General features: G+C 40.7%; 2 protein-coding genes across 2 annotated transcripts; both read left to right on the top strand.

Moving 5' to 3' along the window:
* The first annotated feature begins 75 nt into the window (after positions 1–75).
* On the top strand, positions 76–1720 carry hoxb5b (homeobox B5b). The gene is made up of 2 exons (XM_047033146.1): positions 76–740; positions 1210–1720. The coding sequence occupies exons 1-2, from the start codon at positions 167–169 to the stop codon at positions 1455–1457; spliced, it is 822 nt and encodes a 273-aa protein (XP_046889102.1). The 5' UTR covers positions 76–166; the 3' UTR covers positions 1458–1720.
* Positions 1721–10677: 8957 nt separating this feature from the next.
* hoxb1b (homeobox B1b) lies at positions 10678–11947 on the top strand. Its single transcript, XM_047032693.1, has 2 exons — positions 10678–11278; positions 11610–11947. The coding sequence occupies exons 1-2, from the start codon at positions 10678–10680 to the stop codon at positions 11945–11947; spliced, it is 939 nt and encodes a 312-aa protein (XP_046888649.1).
* The last annotated feature ends 3452 nt before the right edge of the window (positions 11948–15399 follow it).

Genomic DNA, 15399 nt, shown 5'->3' with positions numbered 1-15399 from the left:
CTGGTCAACAAAGGCACGTGATTCTGGAACGCTCTCCCATATTTGGCCGCATACCTGGCAAAGTACAGTAGGCTTCATTGCTATAATTCATGATTACATCATAAATCGTGAAGCAAAGGATTATAGCGACAAAGATCTACAAATCGACGCTTTAAAAACCAAGCAAATGAGCTCTTACTTTGTTAACTCGTTCTCAGGACGCTACCCAAATGGCTCCGACTATCAGTTACTAAATTATGGGACTAACGGCGCCGTGAACGGTACGTTCAGGGACCCTGGCACCATGCACTCCGGGTCTTTCGGCTACAACTACAATGGCATGGACCTAAGCGTAAATCGCACTAACAACAGTGGCCACTTCGGGGCTGTTGGAGATGATGCCCGTGGTTTCGGCCCGGACACCCGCTACAGACAGCAGGACTGTTCCCTTGCGTCTCCAAATTCTGTGCCGTGCGCCACGGCAAACCGCGAGTCATTGGAACTAAAAAGCCCCTCTCCTTCATCTGACCGGACCACGACCTCGAACGGCAACAATCTCAACAAAGGCAACAAAACACATTTCACTGAGATTGAGGATACTGGCGTTGCCTCCGAAACCGAGGAAGGCGCACATAGCAGCAGCAGCACTGTCGCCCGAGCGCAGCAACATCAAGAATCCAACGCAACCTCTACCAACGCATCAAGTGACTGCCAAACGCCACAGATATTCCCTTGGATGCGAAAACTACACATAAACCATGGTAAAGCCTACATATGGCCTACTTATTTTGTTTTGTGGTCTTGCTGTCGATTGGGTAGCATGCTTTCTATTGTGGTTCACCTCAACTCAATTTTACGATAGCGTCATAAATCTGTCAAGTGTTGCATGAACTTAGTGTCAGTAAGGATGGGTGAAAAGGCAACGGTTGCTTACTGGACAGTATTTAATTTGTATGGGGTCCAGTTCTTAAACTGTCGTAGAGGCATGAAATGCAAAATTCGTCGTCAAAAGAATGTGTTGATGGAATAGTCATCTGGACATGTGTGGTTCAAAATAAAATGGGCAACATCGGTGTGTGATATTCAGGTGGAACTGTGAATGTGTGGTGTGCCTCTAGCATGTACACATCCTCCACAAGCATGTGCCCTGTTTGTGTCTATAACAGTAATTTTTTTACCCTGTTTTGTTGCAGTAGTCCTTTTCTAATATGGATTTTTCACACAATTTAGATATGACTGGACCTGATGGGAAAAGGGCCCGAACAGCTTACACCCGCTACCAGACACTAGAGCTGGAGAAAGAATTTCACTTCAATAGATACCTAACCCGACGGCGAAGAATAGAGATAGCTCACACGTTATGCCTCTCAGAACGACAAATTAAAATCTGGTTCCAAAATCGAAGGATGAAATGGAAGAAGGACAATAAACTGAAAAGTATGAGTCTTGTCACAGGATCTAGCGCGTTCCATAACTGAGTTCAAACTACGAGATGACATGAGGAGAATCCAGAGTACTGTAATGCGCAGCACCTTTCAGCATGGTAGACAAATTATTCGGTGGTGTAAAACACGCTATTAGTTTGCCGTTGTGTTATAGTAGCTTAGTTTTGGGGGGAAATAAGAAATGTGAATCTTTTGAGTTATAAGTGTCGTACTCAGTTTACTCTCGGGTGTTGTCGTGTTTCACGTGAGCTCTTTATTGTGTAACTTCATACAAATACAGGTGTAAATTAAGTGTACAGTAAATGTCCAAACCATATGCTGCTCTTCATTGAATGTAAACCTATTGGCCTATACTGTAAAGATAATGGGACCATTCAAAGCGCTTTAGTGTAAGTTTTAATGCTATTTATGCTTGATATTATCTTGTGGTCAGACCATAATTTTGTAACACTCCCATGTGTAGCTAAAGGTCATTTGTGCATCTCTATACTTAGAAGTAACTAGCCTAATAGATATGTTAAACAATGTACATGTATTCAATATTCAAATGTGAACAGTTTGTAGTGGACAAGAATGGGATTATTTGGGGTATAGACGGCAACAGTGATGTAATACTTTTTTGCCAATGAGCTTTTTGTATTTGTATGTCAATTTAGAGCTTGAAATAAAGTTTCTCTCAATCGCAAATGTGTACATTTTAGGTATTGTTACCGTTATATTTAACTAATAGGTCTATTCGTCACGCAAACAATAAAGTGGTTTTATTGACACAATTTTTGAAAGAATAAAATGAATCGTATATTCTGAATCATTCTGCAAACTCAGCTTGTAAAACTATAGGCCTAAAACATGTGTGCCGTGTGCTGGGCCTATACGACGATTTAGCGCATGCAGACCTGCCAATTCTAACATTCCGTCAAAACTTTTAAACTTACCTGTTCGTGGTATGGCATGTGGGATGAGTGTCGTTTTCTCATCAAATCGAGTGTTGCCTAGCCCATAGGCACAAAGTTAGTAAAACCCTCCTCGCCCAAGACCACATACATCTGTACTGACTGGGTAAAGTCACGTGGAATCCATAAAGTTCTTTTTATGGTTTTAGGGAGTAGACCATGTACAATATAATTCACATTCTTGAATGAAAGTGACGGGTTAACTGCAATAAGGGGACCCACAGGATGGACCGTTGGCCTAGTGCATGTGTCCGGATGTTATAGGTGTGCCTGCTTGTTTCAAAACTTTAGACTTAATTTAGATATACAATAAGTTGTAATGTTTTCAAACGTTGTAGATACCATGTAGTCTCAGACACATGGGTAACCTGAACTAAAATACAAGAGTAAGTTCCGGCTGCAATTATTTGTATTAAATTAATATGTGGTGCAATATAATCGCCCGGGAAACGTGGAAGCTGCAGGCTATGGGCCTACTCATAAGGGACATAATAACTCAAGTGTAGGACTGGAATTTGAGCAATATTTGTATTTCAATTTGTATCTAAAATAGCTGTAATCTGGCACTTTAAATAGTGTTTTAGTTTAGGATATTGTAACATAACATCACGATAAAGGCCTAGTTTACACACATGTAAAAAACGCCTACCATATTATGCGAATTACAGACCTTTTTCCAAACTGCAGCCCATTTTTTAGGGTATTTTAACTATTTTAATCCAAGAGGGAAGCTTCAATGGGCAAAATTGCAATATTTTGCATTGGGTTGAAACAGTTCCATATATTCATAACTATCAAGTAGCCATTTAACCAGGGTAATGACTATTGCATATTGATAGTGGTAATCAGTGCCGGATCTCATCAATAATTCATGGCTACGGGGATCATCGCGAGGTCAGTAGACGGGTGCCACAGATGCAGCCAAAGCAAAGACGCCGACTCGGGCTCGAGGCTCTTATTCAGAAGTCTGTGCCCAAAGTGAAAAGAGAGGAAAATATTTCTCTTATTTGAAGCATATTTGTCATAGAAAATTTCAGATATTTATGGTATATAAGGTCATAAATTAAACGGTATATAACGGTTGATAAAGTATACGTAAAGCTTATATGTAAGAAATGTATTTAATGTTGTAAAGAAATGGGCATCACATTTTGGATGCCTATTCGTTAGCCTACATATCTAATGATAATGGATCAATATGTGGCAAAACAATTGTAAGTGATCTAAGCAGTGTTGAACAAGAATATTTGGAAGAATATAAATAGGATAAAGTTAATATTCTCAGTAGAATGACAAGCCTACTGTAACGCACCCCTGACACCAGCAGAGTGCGCTTTAGGCCAGTGCCGATTTATGGCTTTTGCTTTAACTCGGCCGTTCATTACACATTATAAAGCAAATGTATGCATGTATAAAGATACATATCCAATTAATTGTTCAAAAACCGGGCCATTTTAAGTGAATACCATACTATAGACCATTTGAGGTTTCTAAAACGTGTCGGGCTATAGCCAGCATTTTCGAAGCCCCATGCAGGGAATAGACCCCTGTCCTGAGGTCCCTGTTTTGGAGGAAGTACATTACTCATTATCATCTAACAAGTCAGATATTGTTAATGTGTGTGAGGCTTTGAGGACGGGGTCAGATTCAGGGCACAGCGTCTAACAAATATTAAAATACCCTGTGACACTCAGCGCAGTTCATCAATTGTCTTCCAATGAAGAAATTAATCAGACATATGGACCTAGACTACTGGATTTGTTTTTTGACAATAACGACACGGCACAAATGTTCCAATAACAGCAACTCTCTTTGAAGAGAAGTTGCTGTTTCTAAAGAGGTGAAAGGAATGTTGTTACATGAACATTATAATTTGAGAGGGTGTAGGCTTTATAAATCCACATAGAAATTGTTAAATGTTAAGTCAAATCATCATATTGATATTCGAATTCAATCGTGTGTTTCAATTGCAGACACTGTCCAATTGAAGTAGCCTACTGAAGTATCCTTACATTTACATTTGACTTTCACCTTTGGCTGTAGCCAAAATACGTTTCAGATTTCAAGGTGATCAAACGGCTTTTTAAACCAGTCGTTTGGTGATTTTTCTTCTTCTTCCAATTAGTCCATATTTCACATCAAATAGTTTGGATTGTTTGGTTACTTCCAAATACATGTCATCTATATATACCCTGTAGATCCGAATTTGTGTAAACAGACATGCATCGCAAATTCGTGTCTTGGGGATTAGTTGATGACGCTTCGCCTCCCAGGAACAGCTCAATCATTTAGAAGAACTCAGTGGTCACATGAGTTTTTTTTCTCTCCAGAAAAATGTGTCTAAGGAATATTATAGGCCTCAATATAGCATTTTGGCAAGTTAATGCAAGCCCACATTTTCCGTTGTATTATATAGCAAAAGGATTTGCTTTGTTTTGAAAACAGTGCTCACTAACGGTAAACACGCAACCTATGACAGCATGTCCAGTTGGTTCTCAGTGTCTGTTCGGTTCTCTCACTGCCACTGGGATGCACGAAAAAGGGCAAAAAAAGTTTTGGGATTTGGTAAGTGTCAATGATGATTCCAAATTTAGCCTAGACCAGGCCACATATACTTATTAATTCACACACACACACACACACACACACACACACACACACACACACACACACACACACACACACACACACACACACACACACACACACACACACACACACACACACACTTTACGTTTGCTGTGTATGTATTTCATCCTGTTTCTGTTTCTCTATGTATAAACTGTACTGAATATTTTGTTGCACCACTACAATAAATGTCACCAAAAAAGCCCCCGTTCCAGTACAGAAAAAAAGGTAGGCCTACATATTATTAATAATTAATTAATACGTGAATTTACACGTTACCTTCAGGTAATTGTCAGAGGGATATCCCCCAGTCGAGGGGGAAATGTCTGCATTGTTGAAATACTTTGCATTATGTCACCATGCATGCAGGACATCTAAAAGCGGAGCCTGGACAACAGTCTAACTCAGACATGGGAACCACGTGCCCTTCTATAGGACTGTGCACAGGACATACAACTGCCAAAAGCATGCGGACAAACAAAGTTGAGGTAAGTTTTAACAAATCGTCAAACCACATCTTCGTAAGTGAAAGGTGCTGTAGAAGCCATTTAGAACATAGAACACATTCGTCAGGCCTTCTGTATAGCCTTCCTCTTGTGGGAAATTAATCAGCAAACATACAGATACCAGAAAGGCTATTGTAAGTAAATAGCAAATGTTGTCAAGGAAGTTATTTGGCAAATTCAGATACTCTATGGCATTGAGAAGCATAGCCTATTTATTTATTTTTTGGCAAGTTATGAGAAAGATATCAATGTGAAACATTAAAATGTAATTGAAGTATTTTTCACACAGTGCCCTGCCCTCTGTCCTCAACATTATCAGACAGTCGTTTTGATGTACAGTGATATATGTATGATGTGTAATGCTGACCCTTTATACAAGGCTAGGGGGCATTGAGCTGTTCATCTTGAGATCCATAAGTGGTTGTATTAATATTTTTCTTTAGTCGCCAGGTAGCCTGTCAGAGGATTCACATGCCCATAGGAGTCTCATAGCCAATAGTACCATGTCAATTAAACCTTTTAGTTAAACTGCTCAAATTAATAATGGGGTCTTTTCAACACAAAAACCATATTTTCAACACAAGTATCTACAACTATAGTTATAGGGAGGGGGGGGGGGGGTGGGTCCTGGTCCCGGCCATAAGTCCAGTGTTCATTGTGTTTTTAAAATGGCATTACAACTGTTCAACTTGTTACAACATATGTGATTTAGGGATGGATGATCAAAGACAGTTTTCCTTTGTGTTACTTTGCATTTTGGTTAAACATTACCTCTCCTGCTTGGGGTAACCTATTACAGTATAGCCTCCTGCTTTAACGAATGAATCGAAGTGATTGAGTTTTTTAAATTGAAAGATGAACATGAGAGATCAAAGCCCCGCTGGACCGATATCGATCCGCCAGCAGCAATCCTAAAGGAAGCGGCCTTGTGATCCTCCTCATCTCTTGTCAATGAGAAGACATGGACAGTCAAACGGCAGATGTTGAAGAGCTTCCCGTTTGCACGATCGCTTTCATATAGCCTGAATACTTGCAGGTTATTGTGTTCAGACTAATATTTAAATGTGAACGAAACCAAGGAACACGAGCCTCTAGCCCACACATGGCATGGGATTATCTGGTGTTTTCGTAAAAAGTCCTGTGCTTGTATTTCAGACAGCTTTCTCACTGGAGATGCTTAACAGGAATCTTTTGAACAATCTCATGGACGTCATGCATGATTCATGAAGCTCCAGACTGCAGCCATATGCCATGAGGAAAATTATATGTCAATTTAAAAAAGGATAACTGTGATAGCAATGTGTGTTTGTTAAGTTTTTCAAACACACTTGGATCCATCCATCACAAAGTAGGCCTATAAGAAAATGTGTTTGATAAACACACTGTCTGGCTCATGGGTTAACAAGGCACTAATCAAAAGCATATGTCTTGATCCCACGTAGCCTATACGTTTTACAATTAAAAAATATATTCTTAATGTTTATATCCTGGCAACTAAAGCACCATGCGTTCATCTACGCAAATGGCCTACTAATCTGCTTCAGCAGCACATTTGCTGATTCCGTATATGTTTGCAACATGTTTGCTTTTCACAGACAATGTCAGCGAGAATTCCACATCACTGTTGCAGTTCGTTGCTTGTAGGCTGCCAAATTTGCGTTCCGCAACCTCCTCCTTCATTCTATACCGGCTATACTGATGAACTGGATGCTGGACTCGGATTACAAAAGAATGTCCTTTTGTTTTTCAAATTGCATTAGCTATTTGTATAATATGGTATGGATTTAAATTTCATCGTATAGTATTGTGGCGCGCTCCATATTTGCAGTTAAGGAAAGACGGGTAAGAAATTCGCGTTGTTGTTCTCTTGTGATTTATGACTCCGGCACAGTTCAAGCAGAGTTCATAAAGCTGCATGCCTCTATACAACTTAGCATTCGTTCTCACTTCAGAACAGTTGTTAAAATTGAACCATATCCCTTTTTATTTAAGACTGAATGATTGCACGCTGCCATTGAAGAGACGAGCTGCACCTTTTAATTTTGATAGGCTATAAATGCAAACGTTTTTTGCTGCATGTTAGATACAAATGGAAATAACATACATCCATAGTAGGTTATGGTATTCTTGTTTTATTGAATGTTCACTTTACTTTTCATGCACTCACCGCCCATGGCTTTTGTCTGACTTAGACGACGAATTGGTTCTGATTTTGTGATTGCGTTCTATCCTATATTTCGTTTTATTCTTCCTCACTTAGGCCCAGTGAGACCTTGCATAAACACATTGTGACTAAAACAGTAAATGCTAAATATATTAACCTACTAGGCTATTAAAAGTTCTAAACATGAAACATGCATTAGCCGAACAACAATTGCCAATAACCTGATTTGCAAAAACATAAAAATATGGAGGCACGCACAGAGGGAGCTAAAGCGTTAATGTCATGTTTCCTTATGTTTAGTTTATTCTTTATGCTTGTTATTATTATTTATATGATCCTTTTAATAGTTCAGTTTGACGGAAAATAAAGAGGGGTAGAACCCAACGTATCCAGTGGTCGCCTAGTCGAGAGGTTGCTATTCATGTCATGATGCTATTGAGTTCATAAGATGGATCATGCTGTCACCTCCCTTATTTTGTGTGTGTTTTTCTATTACCGTTCAGGACAGAATTCAAGAGGTCTTTGAAAAGAAACGACCACGTGATATCTGGGTGCCAATGCTCCATCAGAAGGTCAAAAGGGTGCCGGTAGCTAGTGAGACCTTTCTCAGAAATGCAGAGAACTATACACACCGACTCCATAACGCTTTACCAAGGTGTCAATGGACTTGAATACGACGTACAAGCCCACCAACCCTTGGCGCAACTGGAAAGCAACCACAAGGACTTGAATAGTGTTTTTCAGTCATTTGACAACATCAAATCGCAGCTCAAATTAAAAGGGAAAACACCAAAGCCAAATGTCACAGAGAAAATTTTTCCTTGGATGAGAGGGTCGAGGCATTCAATCCAGAAATCTCACAACAAATTATCAGATGGTGTGTATGCAATTTTCCGAAAAGATATTGTCATTTATACGGTTATTCTGTGGTGGAAATTAGATCAATGCAGAGACAGAGTTTACTGATATAGGCCTACCTCAAATTCCCAGGTACCTTTGTTATGCATTGTGTTAGCCTACATTTTTTAAACTTTATACATTTTATTTTATCTCGACAGACATCTCCAGAGACGAGAAAAGTCCAACGACTGCCTCGACCTCCAAGAGAGTGCGCACTGCATATACTAGTGCTCAGTTGGTGGAACTTGAAAAGGAGTTTCACTACAACCGTTACCTGTGCATAACTAGGCGATTGGAGATGGCTAACTCTCTCAATCTTAACGAGAGGCAGATTAAAATATGGTTTCAAAATCGGAGAATGAAGCACAAGAAAGATGAAAAGTTTAGAGGGATGTGCTCGGATAGCCCAACTCTCTCCAACCTTGGCTATATTGATATGGGTTGTGGTTATAATAAAATATCCCCTCCATCTTTAAAGACTCAAAAAAACACTACAGGGGTGGCACCAGCCAGCCAAAATTCGACGAAAGTCCACCCGTTCCTGCAAATGTGTGCAGCTTCAAAATATGATCCCAGCAGTGACCGGGACGTTAGTATTTTCCCCACTCATAATGACCCCGGGGTCTCTGTTTATGATATGACCTGTAACATCTCCATGGCCTCCTCTAATAGTCCCACTGCGCAAATGACATCCAGGCATGAGCATGAATTCAGCGATCCAAACACTTCATACTTGACAAGACATTATTTCTCTCAAGATAGAATCATGCAAGCCCCAAAACTGACTCATTTGTAACACTTAGAACCAATGCCCAACGTCACCCAAATTCTTCTGTTGAAATTAAAATCATTGCTTCAACCCAATTTCATCCACTGAAAGAACATATCAAGTTTTGAAGGCATTTTATGAACTGGAATCAAACATCACAAAATGAAATGCAGGGTGATCAATGCTACTTTTTGCACGTGCAACCACTAGACGTATATCGTATTTAATTGGTATATATATTACTTTTGTAGGGCACCTTTAATTTATGACCTGGTGTGTTATCATTTACTATTATATTATTTGTGAATTGAAGTGTAGTTCATTTGCGATAATTAAAATCCTCCCTTAATTTTGATAATTTTTCAGGCTTCATGGTAGCTCGTAAGCTTTGGCAGCAAGGTATACCTTTCTTTATCACTTCACAGTCGTCGGTGCTTTGTTAGTGAATTATAGCCACAACCTAGGATCTACGGTTATTGTGCTTTTATCGAGTGTTACATAACAGCCATTGCTTCCAGCCGTTCATCTCCTAAAGTTTATAGACCTAGGCCAGTCTACAACTCTCCTGATTTACAATTGGACTTAATCTGCATTTACTCCGTTAACCTATAAATCCGTATAGTTGAATATAACAAACCACACAATTTGTCTCTTATAGGCACTATAAATTATCTCTCAAAGGTGGTCCTTTGTTCCCTCACTGGCAAATTGGAGAACAAGCTGTCAGTATTTTCAAGGAGCAAAAGATGGATCACATAAATCCAAATTAGTGCTGCCAGTAAAGGTAAAATACTGTATTGACTCTATGCTATAGTGACATATTAATTTATCACATGATCATCCCTAAAAATGTTTGGGGGTCAACCAAAATTTTAGATTCAGGGCCTCTGCTTTTAAGATTATTTCTCATTGGAAGCGGGTTTTCTTCATCCTTAACATTTAGGTAGGCTTCTATATTCACCGTGGCATGTGACATTTTTTAGAAACTAATTACTAAAGTTTGTTCATGCTATCCCTCTTATAGCCATTTTTTCTCAATCTAAGAATCCTAACAGATGCGGCTTGATGTTTGTTATCAGATGGATGGGTGAGTTTGATTGAAGCGTTTGTCATGTAAATGTTAGACGTTTGATGAACGACCCTATGTCTTGACAAACTGCTGCAGGTCCATTTTCATTGGCGTAAATTAAGTCACGTGGTCTGACACTAAGGTGATATGAGCGTGGAAGGCAGTTTTACAGCTTTGACATAGTACTTTGAGGTTGTAGGGCACGGGGTATACCAATTAACGTAGACTGACTCGTCTTCATCAATTCTTCCAAAACAATACAAGATGAACTCCTACTTAGATTACCAAATTTGTAACAGGGGAACTAACATATTTAATGCCAAGTCCGGACTTCACAATCTAAACCATGGATACATGACGTCTTTATCCAACAACTCATGCGCAACAAGTGATAGCTGGGCCGATGGGCGGTTGGGAATTGGTGGTACCTCGGCACCACATCAGCATCAGACTTCGAGCCACCTTCTCCACCAGACTCAGTTGCACCATATCAATCTAGATATTCAGCTTGCAACATCAAGAAACTCTATGTATGGTGGGCAAGTTGGATCTACTTTAGACTACGGACATCACCAATACGCTCTCAGTCAAGAACAGGAAAGATTCATTCCGTTGCCAGGAATTCCTGTCTCGACAACTGGAACAAACATGGCTTCTTTGGCCGAGGGAATTTGTGGTCAAGGATTTGGTCCGGGGAGCCAGTATCTCAACTTCAGCAGTGGGGAGTCGGGACAGCAGGACTATTTGGAAAATACCTTCTCTAAGTTGCCTTCCCAAGACAATGATATTGATTTGGAAACTTGCGCAGAGCAAATCTCCAAAACTTTCGACTGGATGAAAGTGAAGAGGAATCCCCCTAAAACAGGTTTGTTTACCACTGAGATAGATAACCAATTACATTTCAGGTTTCAAAGCAAAGATTTATGATTATGGGTATAGTTTACTTTTAATAGAATATAGTTTGATGTTTAGCTGTTAACTTGCCTTTTGTGTTGCTGTTGCGTAAGACCTTCACCTTTACTCAGAGGCCTTGTCTCATAGCCTACAGGTAATGTATTCGAATGTATCCTATATGTCATTGTTAGAGCCAGATGTTGAGCCTACTTGATCCCGTTGTTGTCTTTATTTGCACTGAACCAAGCGCATTTGCTTTCATTCCATTAGTTTTTCATCCACACATTCATTCATTTTTACAGCGAGCGCATCTGAATATGGAGTCTTGGGTCAACAGAATGTAATTCGCACCAACTTCACCACAAAGCAACTGACGGAGCTCGAAAAGGAGTTCCACTTCAACAAATACCTAACCAGGGCTCGGCGAGTTGAGGTAGCAGAAACTCTCGAACTCAATGAGACGCAGGTGAAAATTTGGTTCCAAAACCGAAGGATGAAACAGAAGAAGCGAGAGAAAGCAGGAACTGTGTTAATAAACACCAGAGCAGAATTAAAAGCACCAGTGGAGGACAACGTCTTAAAAGCCATTACACCTGATTCGTCGCCAAACTCAAAAACCAATAACTCTGAACCGTCTTGACAAACTGATGTTTTACACATGATCTTGTTTGTAGTGGGGTGACATTTGTATATTGTCGATTGTACTGTCTATTAATTCAATTGCCAGGGTCATTGTTTTGTTTGCACTATTTATTTACAGGGTATTTTCCAAAATAATCTTTAGGCTTTTTTTCAGAAGAAAATGTGTAGGGTCTTGAAATGTTGGCCAGTTGGCCAATTGTATTCATTGTATGTGACATACATGTGAAAAGCACAGTTAGGGAACAGGAAATGTATTGGCCTTTACATGTTCTGTTCATGCTAATGTTTATTTGTATTGTATATTTGTTGAAAATAACCCTCCACCCCGATATACATTTTTCCAATCAAGGTTTGGCATGAGCTTTTATGTATTATTATATTAAATAGTTTCACTTTACTGCATCTTTGGGTCTTACTTTTGCACTTGAATACTTGAGAAGTTTCACCAATTTATTTTTTAATTAATCTGAGGAATGAGGAATTCTTGACTTCACAATTGGGTGAAGGGGGCAGGGTTTGGAGTGGTCCAAGTGACCTTTTCAACTCGAAATATCTCCAGGGGTTCCAAACATGACAACAAACTCCAGGGCAACTGGTTTCACACTAAATTTGTTACCCAAATTATGTTAGTTTTTCTGTCACAGCACAGATTCTCACACATCTTTCCTGCATGATTTTTATGATTTTAGTGTAGAGAAAACTATTTTCCTGACCTTTCATTGAACACTATGCATATTACATAGGTGTGTTGACCTCTAACACATTTTTGTGCAACTGATAGTTTAACCTTTCATGCCCTTTTTGTGGATTCACCTTTTCCTAAAAGTTTGCAAGGGCTTGACAACCCTGCATCATCCGCTGTTGGGATAGGCAGTCTCAATATTTGCTCTGGGTGTTAAGTTTGCACAGTTTCTTACCCAGCACACTGTCCTGTCAGTACCCTCTCACCAAAGCTGAGGTTCACCTAAAGTTCAGACACAAATGTATTCCTGACTGTCAAAACTTTCAGAAATAACTGTTCTTTTACATTTTCCCACAATGCTAAAAGCCTTGTACAAGGGTAAGAAGGTCACAAGGGGAGGGTGGATTAGTGTAAGGTGAGAAAATCAACAAAAGGGATCTAGGATAAGTAAAAGTGTAAGACCTGATTCCAGAGGTGGGATCCCCTGCCATCTTAGTGGGTAATACCTCAGATCTCCCACCAAGCTCTCCATCTGGAGGTGACAGAGTCAGCGATGGATTTGGCACCATGGAGACAGATGTTCATCATGGGAGGTAGAAGATGTTTATCACCATGCAGCCAGTGTGGCACTACACCTCTTACTGGAGAATGTAGGGCAAGGGTGGGGCGGTGGGGGTGATGGATTCAGGGACGAGCAAGGTGACACAAGCTCAGAATAACACACAATTGGGGATATAGTATAATGCTACAGCATGGAAACCATTAACAAATGGTGACAGGTGTTTACTTCTGGATGCAGGCTTGTCCCATGGACTCTGTTGATTTTTTTTTCTGAGGTCAAATCAGTGTCTTGTGTCCCCCATGCTGGTAGCAGTTGTTACAGGCTCCTTTACAAGTCTAATGCCAGGCTCACTTCCTTGGTCTTACTAGGTCCTCTGTCAGATGTCACTCTGCAGGGACCCCGAGTTTCAAAGAGACCCAAAAAAAGCTCTTCACACAGTATTCATGTGGGAGAGGCTTAAGGGCTTGAAGGCTAGCACATGGGACAATATCAATCGAAGCAAAAAAAAAAACAAAAAACACAGACAAATGACAAGGCAAAGGTCAGACATGACAGAATTCAGTTACATATTTGGGTTGGAAAGGCCTCAGATATGTCCAGCAAGACCTTGCGGTGAACAGCACAGGCAGGACAGCTCCTTCACGCTCCCTTTGTTATGGCAGAGATTCCTTTCAGCTAGTGTAGGCGGTGACTGTCTCAACAACCCTCCCCCCTCCTCCTAGTCAAGTTCTATTCAATCTGGGACCCCCAGCCAACCTGAAGACCTACCCTTCCTTGTCCTCCACCAACTGCATCCCATTCTCTCCCCTATCAGCACGGTAACAGGGAGAGACAAGTGGTTGGGCCAGGGTTAACGTCTCAATACTCACTGGGATTGCCTCTAGTTTCCAAATAGCTGCCCTAATAGTTATCCTCTGTGTCTGTCAAACCGCCATGTCTGTGTGGTTGGAAAGGAAAACCAAGAATAGCAGAAAAAGCTAAGTAACGAAGCAGCACGATGAAATGATGAGGGGTGGTGAGGAGAAAGGGCTGCGTCCGTGACCGGTTTCCGTAGCATACGTATAAAATGCTGTCACAGAATACATCCCCACACGCTGCACCTAGTCTCTGCAAGAGATGTTGACTCTAACGAGGCTGGCTAGTACCTCGGGAGTCCGGGAGAAAACCAGAACTCAATCAGTGTCACAGCGCATGGTTCAAAGGGGCCAATTCAATGCTGCCAGGAGGTTGAAAAATGTAAGGTGACAGTTTCATTTTACCAGTGACATTGTGTCAGTCTCGCTTGCTGGTTCTCCAGTCAATTTCCAGCAGCGTGCGGTGAGGGCTGAGTGTTGGCAGAGAGACACAAAGCCCCCCTCCTCCACGGCCTTATCATCGACCTCACTCTGCTTTGTATTCCAATTAACTGGACAGAGAGAGAGAGAGAGGCAGCGATACGCAGGATCAGAGGCAGCTAGTTTCCTGGCGTCCTTCCAGACCCCTGTTCCCCACTATCAATACCCCAGTGAACTGCTGTGCTTTCTGCTTTCTCCTCTCTTCCTTTCCTCCGCTCGCGATGAGAGCCAGCTGTTCCAAGGGAATACCTCACAGATTCATCATTTAAAAACCGCCTCAAGGGACAGTGTAGGAACAGTGAAAAATGCATCTGTTTCATACCTGCATACATCATTTGTAATAGTGGTGATCGCTTCGTAGAATCACAGCTCGCAAACCGAAAAAAAAGAAAAAGATTTTGGGGTCAATGATACAAAATGTTAAATGAAAATCTTAAATGATATTTCACTCTCTGGGTTTAGACCTAGATTTTCACAACACCAGTCTACATTTCCCAAACCAAACAGGGTTCTGTGGACTGCACCTGCTGTCTTTAATCCATCATCCCTTTTGATCCTCCAAACCTGTCTGAGCACTAGAAGGAAAGCACATACAACGATTTCCTCGGAAATCCTTAAAGTAAACTACCTCTTTTTTTATCTCCTTGACCAACACAAACATTTCCCAGCAGCCTCTTAAGCATCAAGTCAAACGTCTATTCAACTGTGCTTTTAAACTGGCTGTGAAAGGTTTGACAAGGAAAGACACTTTAAAGCAAATGGTCAGGTTTGTTTGTATGCTCACCGCTGCCCGTGAGCAAGCTGAAAAACAGGCACAGACCCATTACTACTATAGCTGTTCAACAACCGCTTTTCCGCGGTGCCTGCCTGCC

This window comes from Hypomesus transpacificus, chromosome 13 (genome assembly GCF_021917145.1).
Source record: "Hypomesus transpacificus isolate Combined female chromosome 13, fHypTra1, whole genome shotgun sequence".
Taxonomy (NCBI): Eukaryota; Metazoa; Chordata; class Actinopteri; order Osmeriformes; family Osmeridae; genus Hypomesus; species Hypomesus transpacificus.
This window is presented reverse-complemented; position numbering and strand designations above follow the sequence as displayed.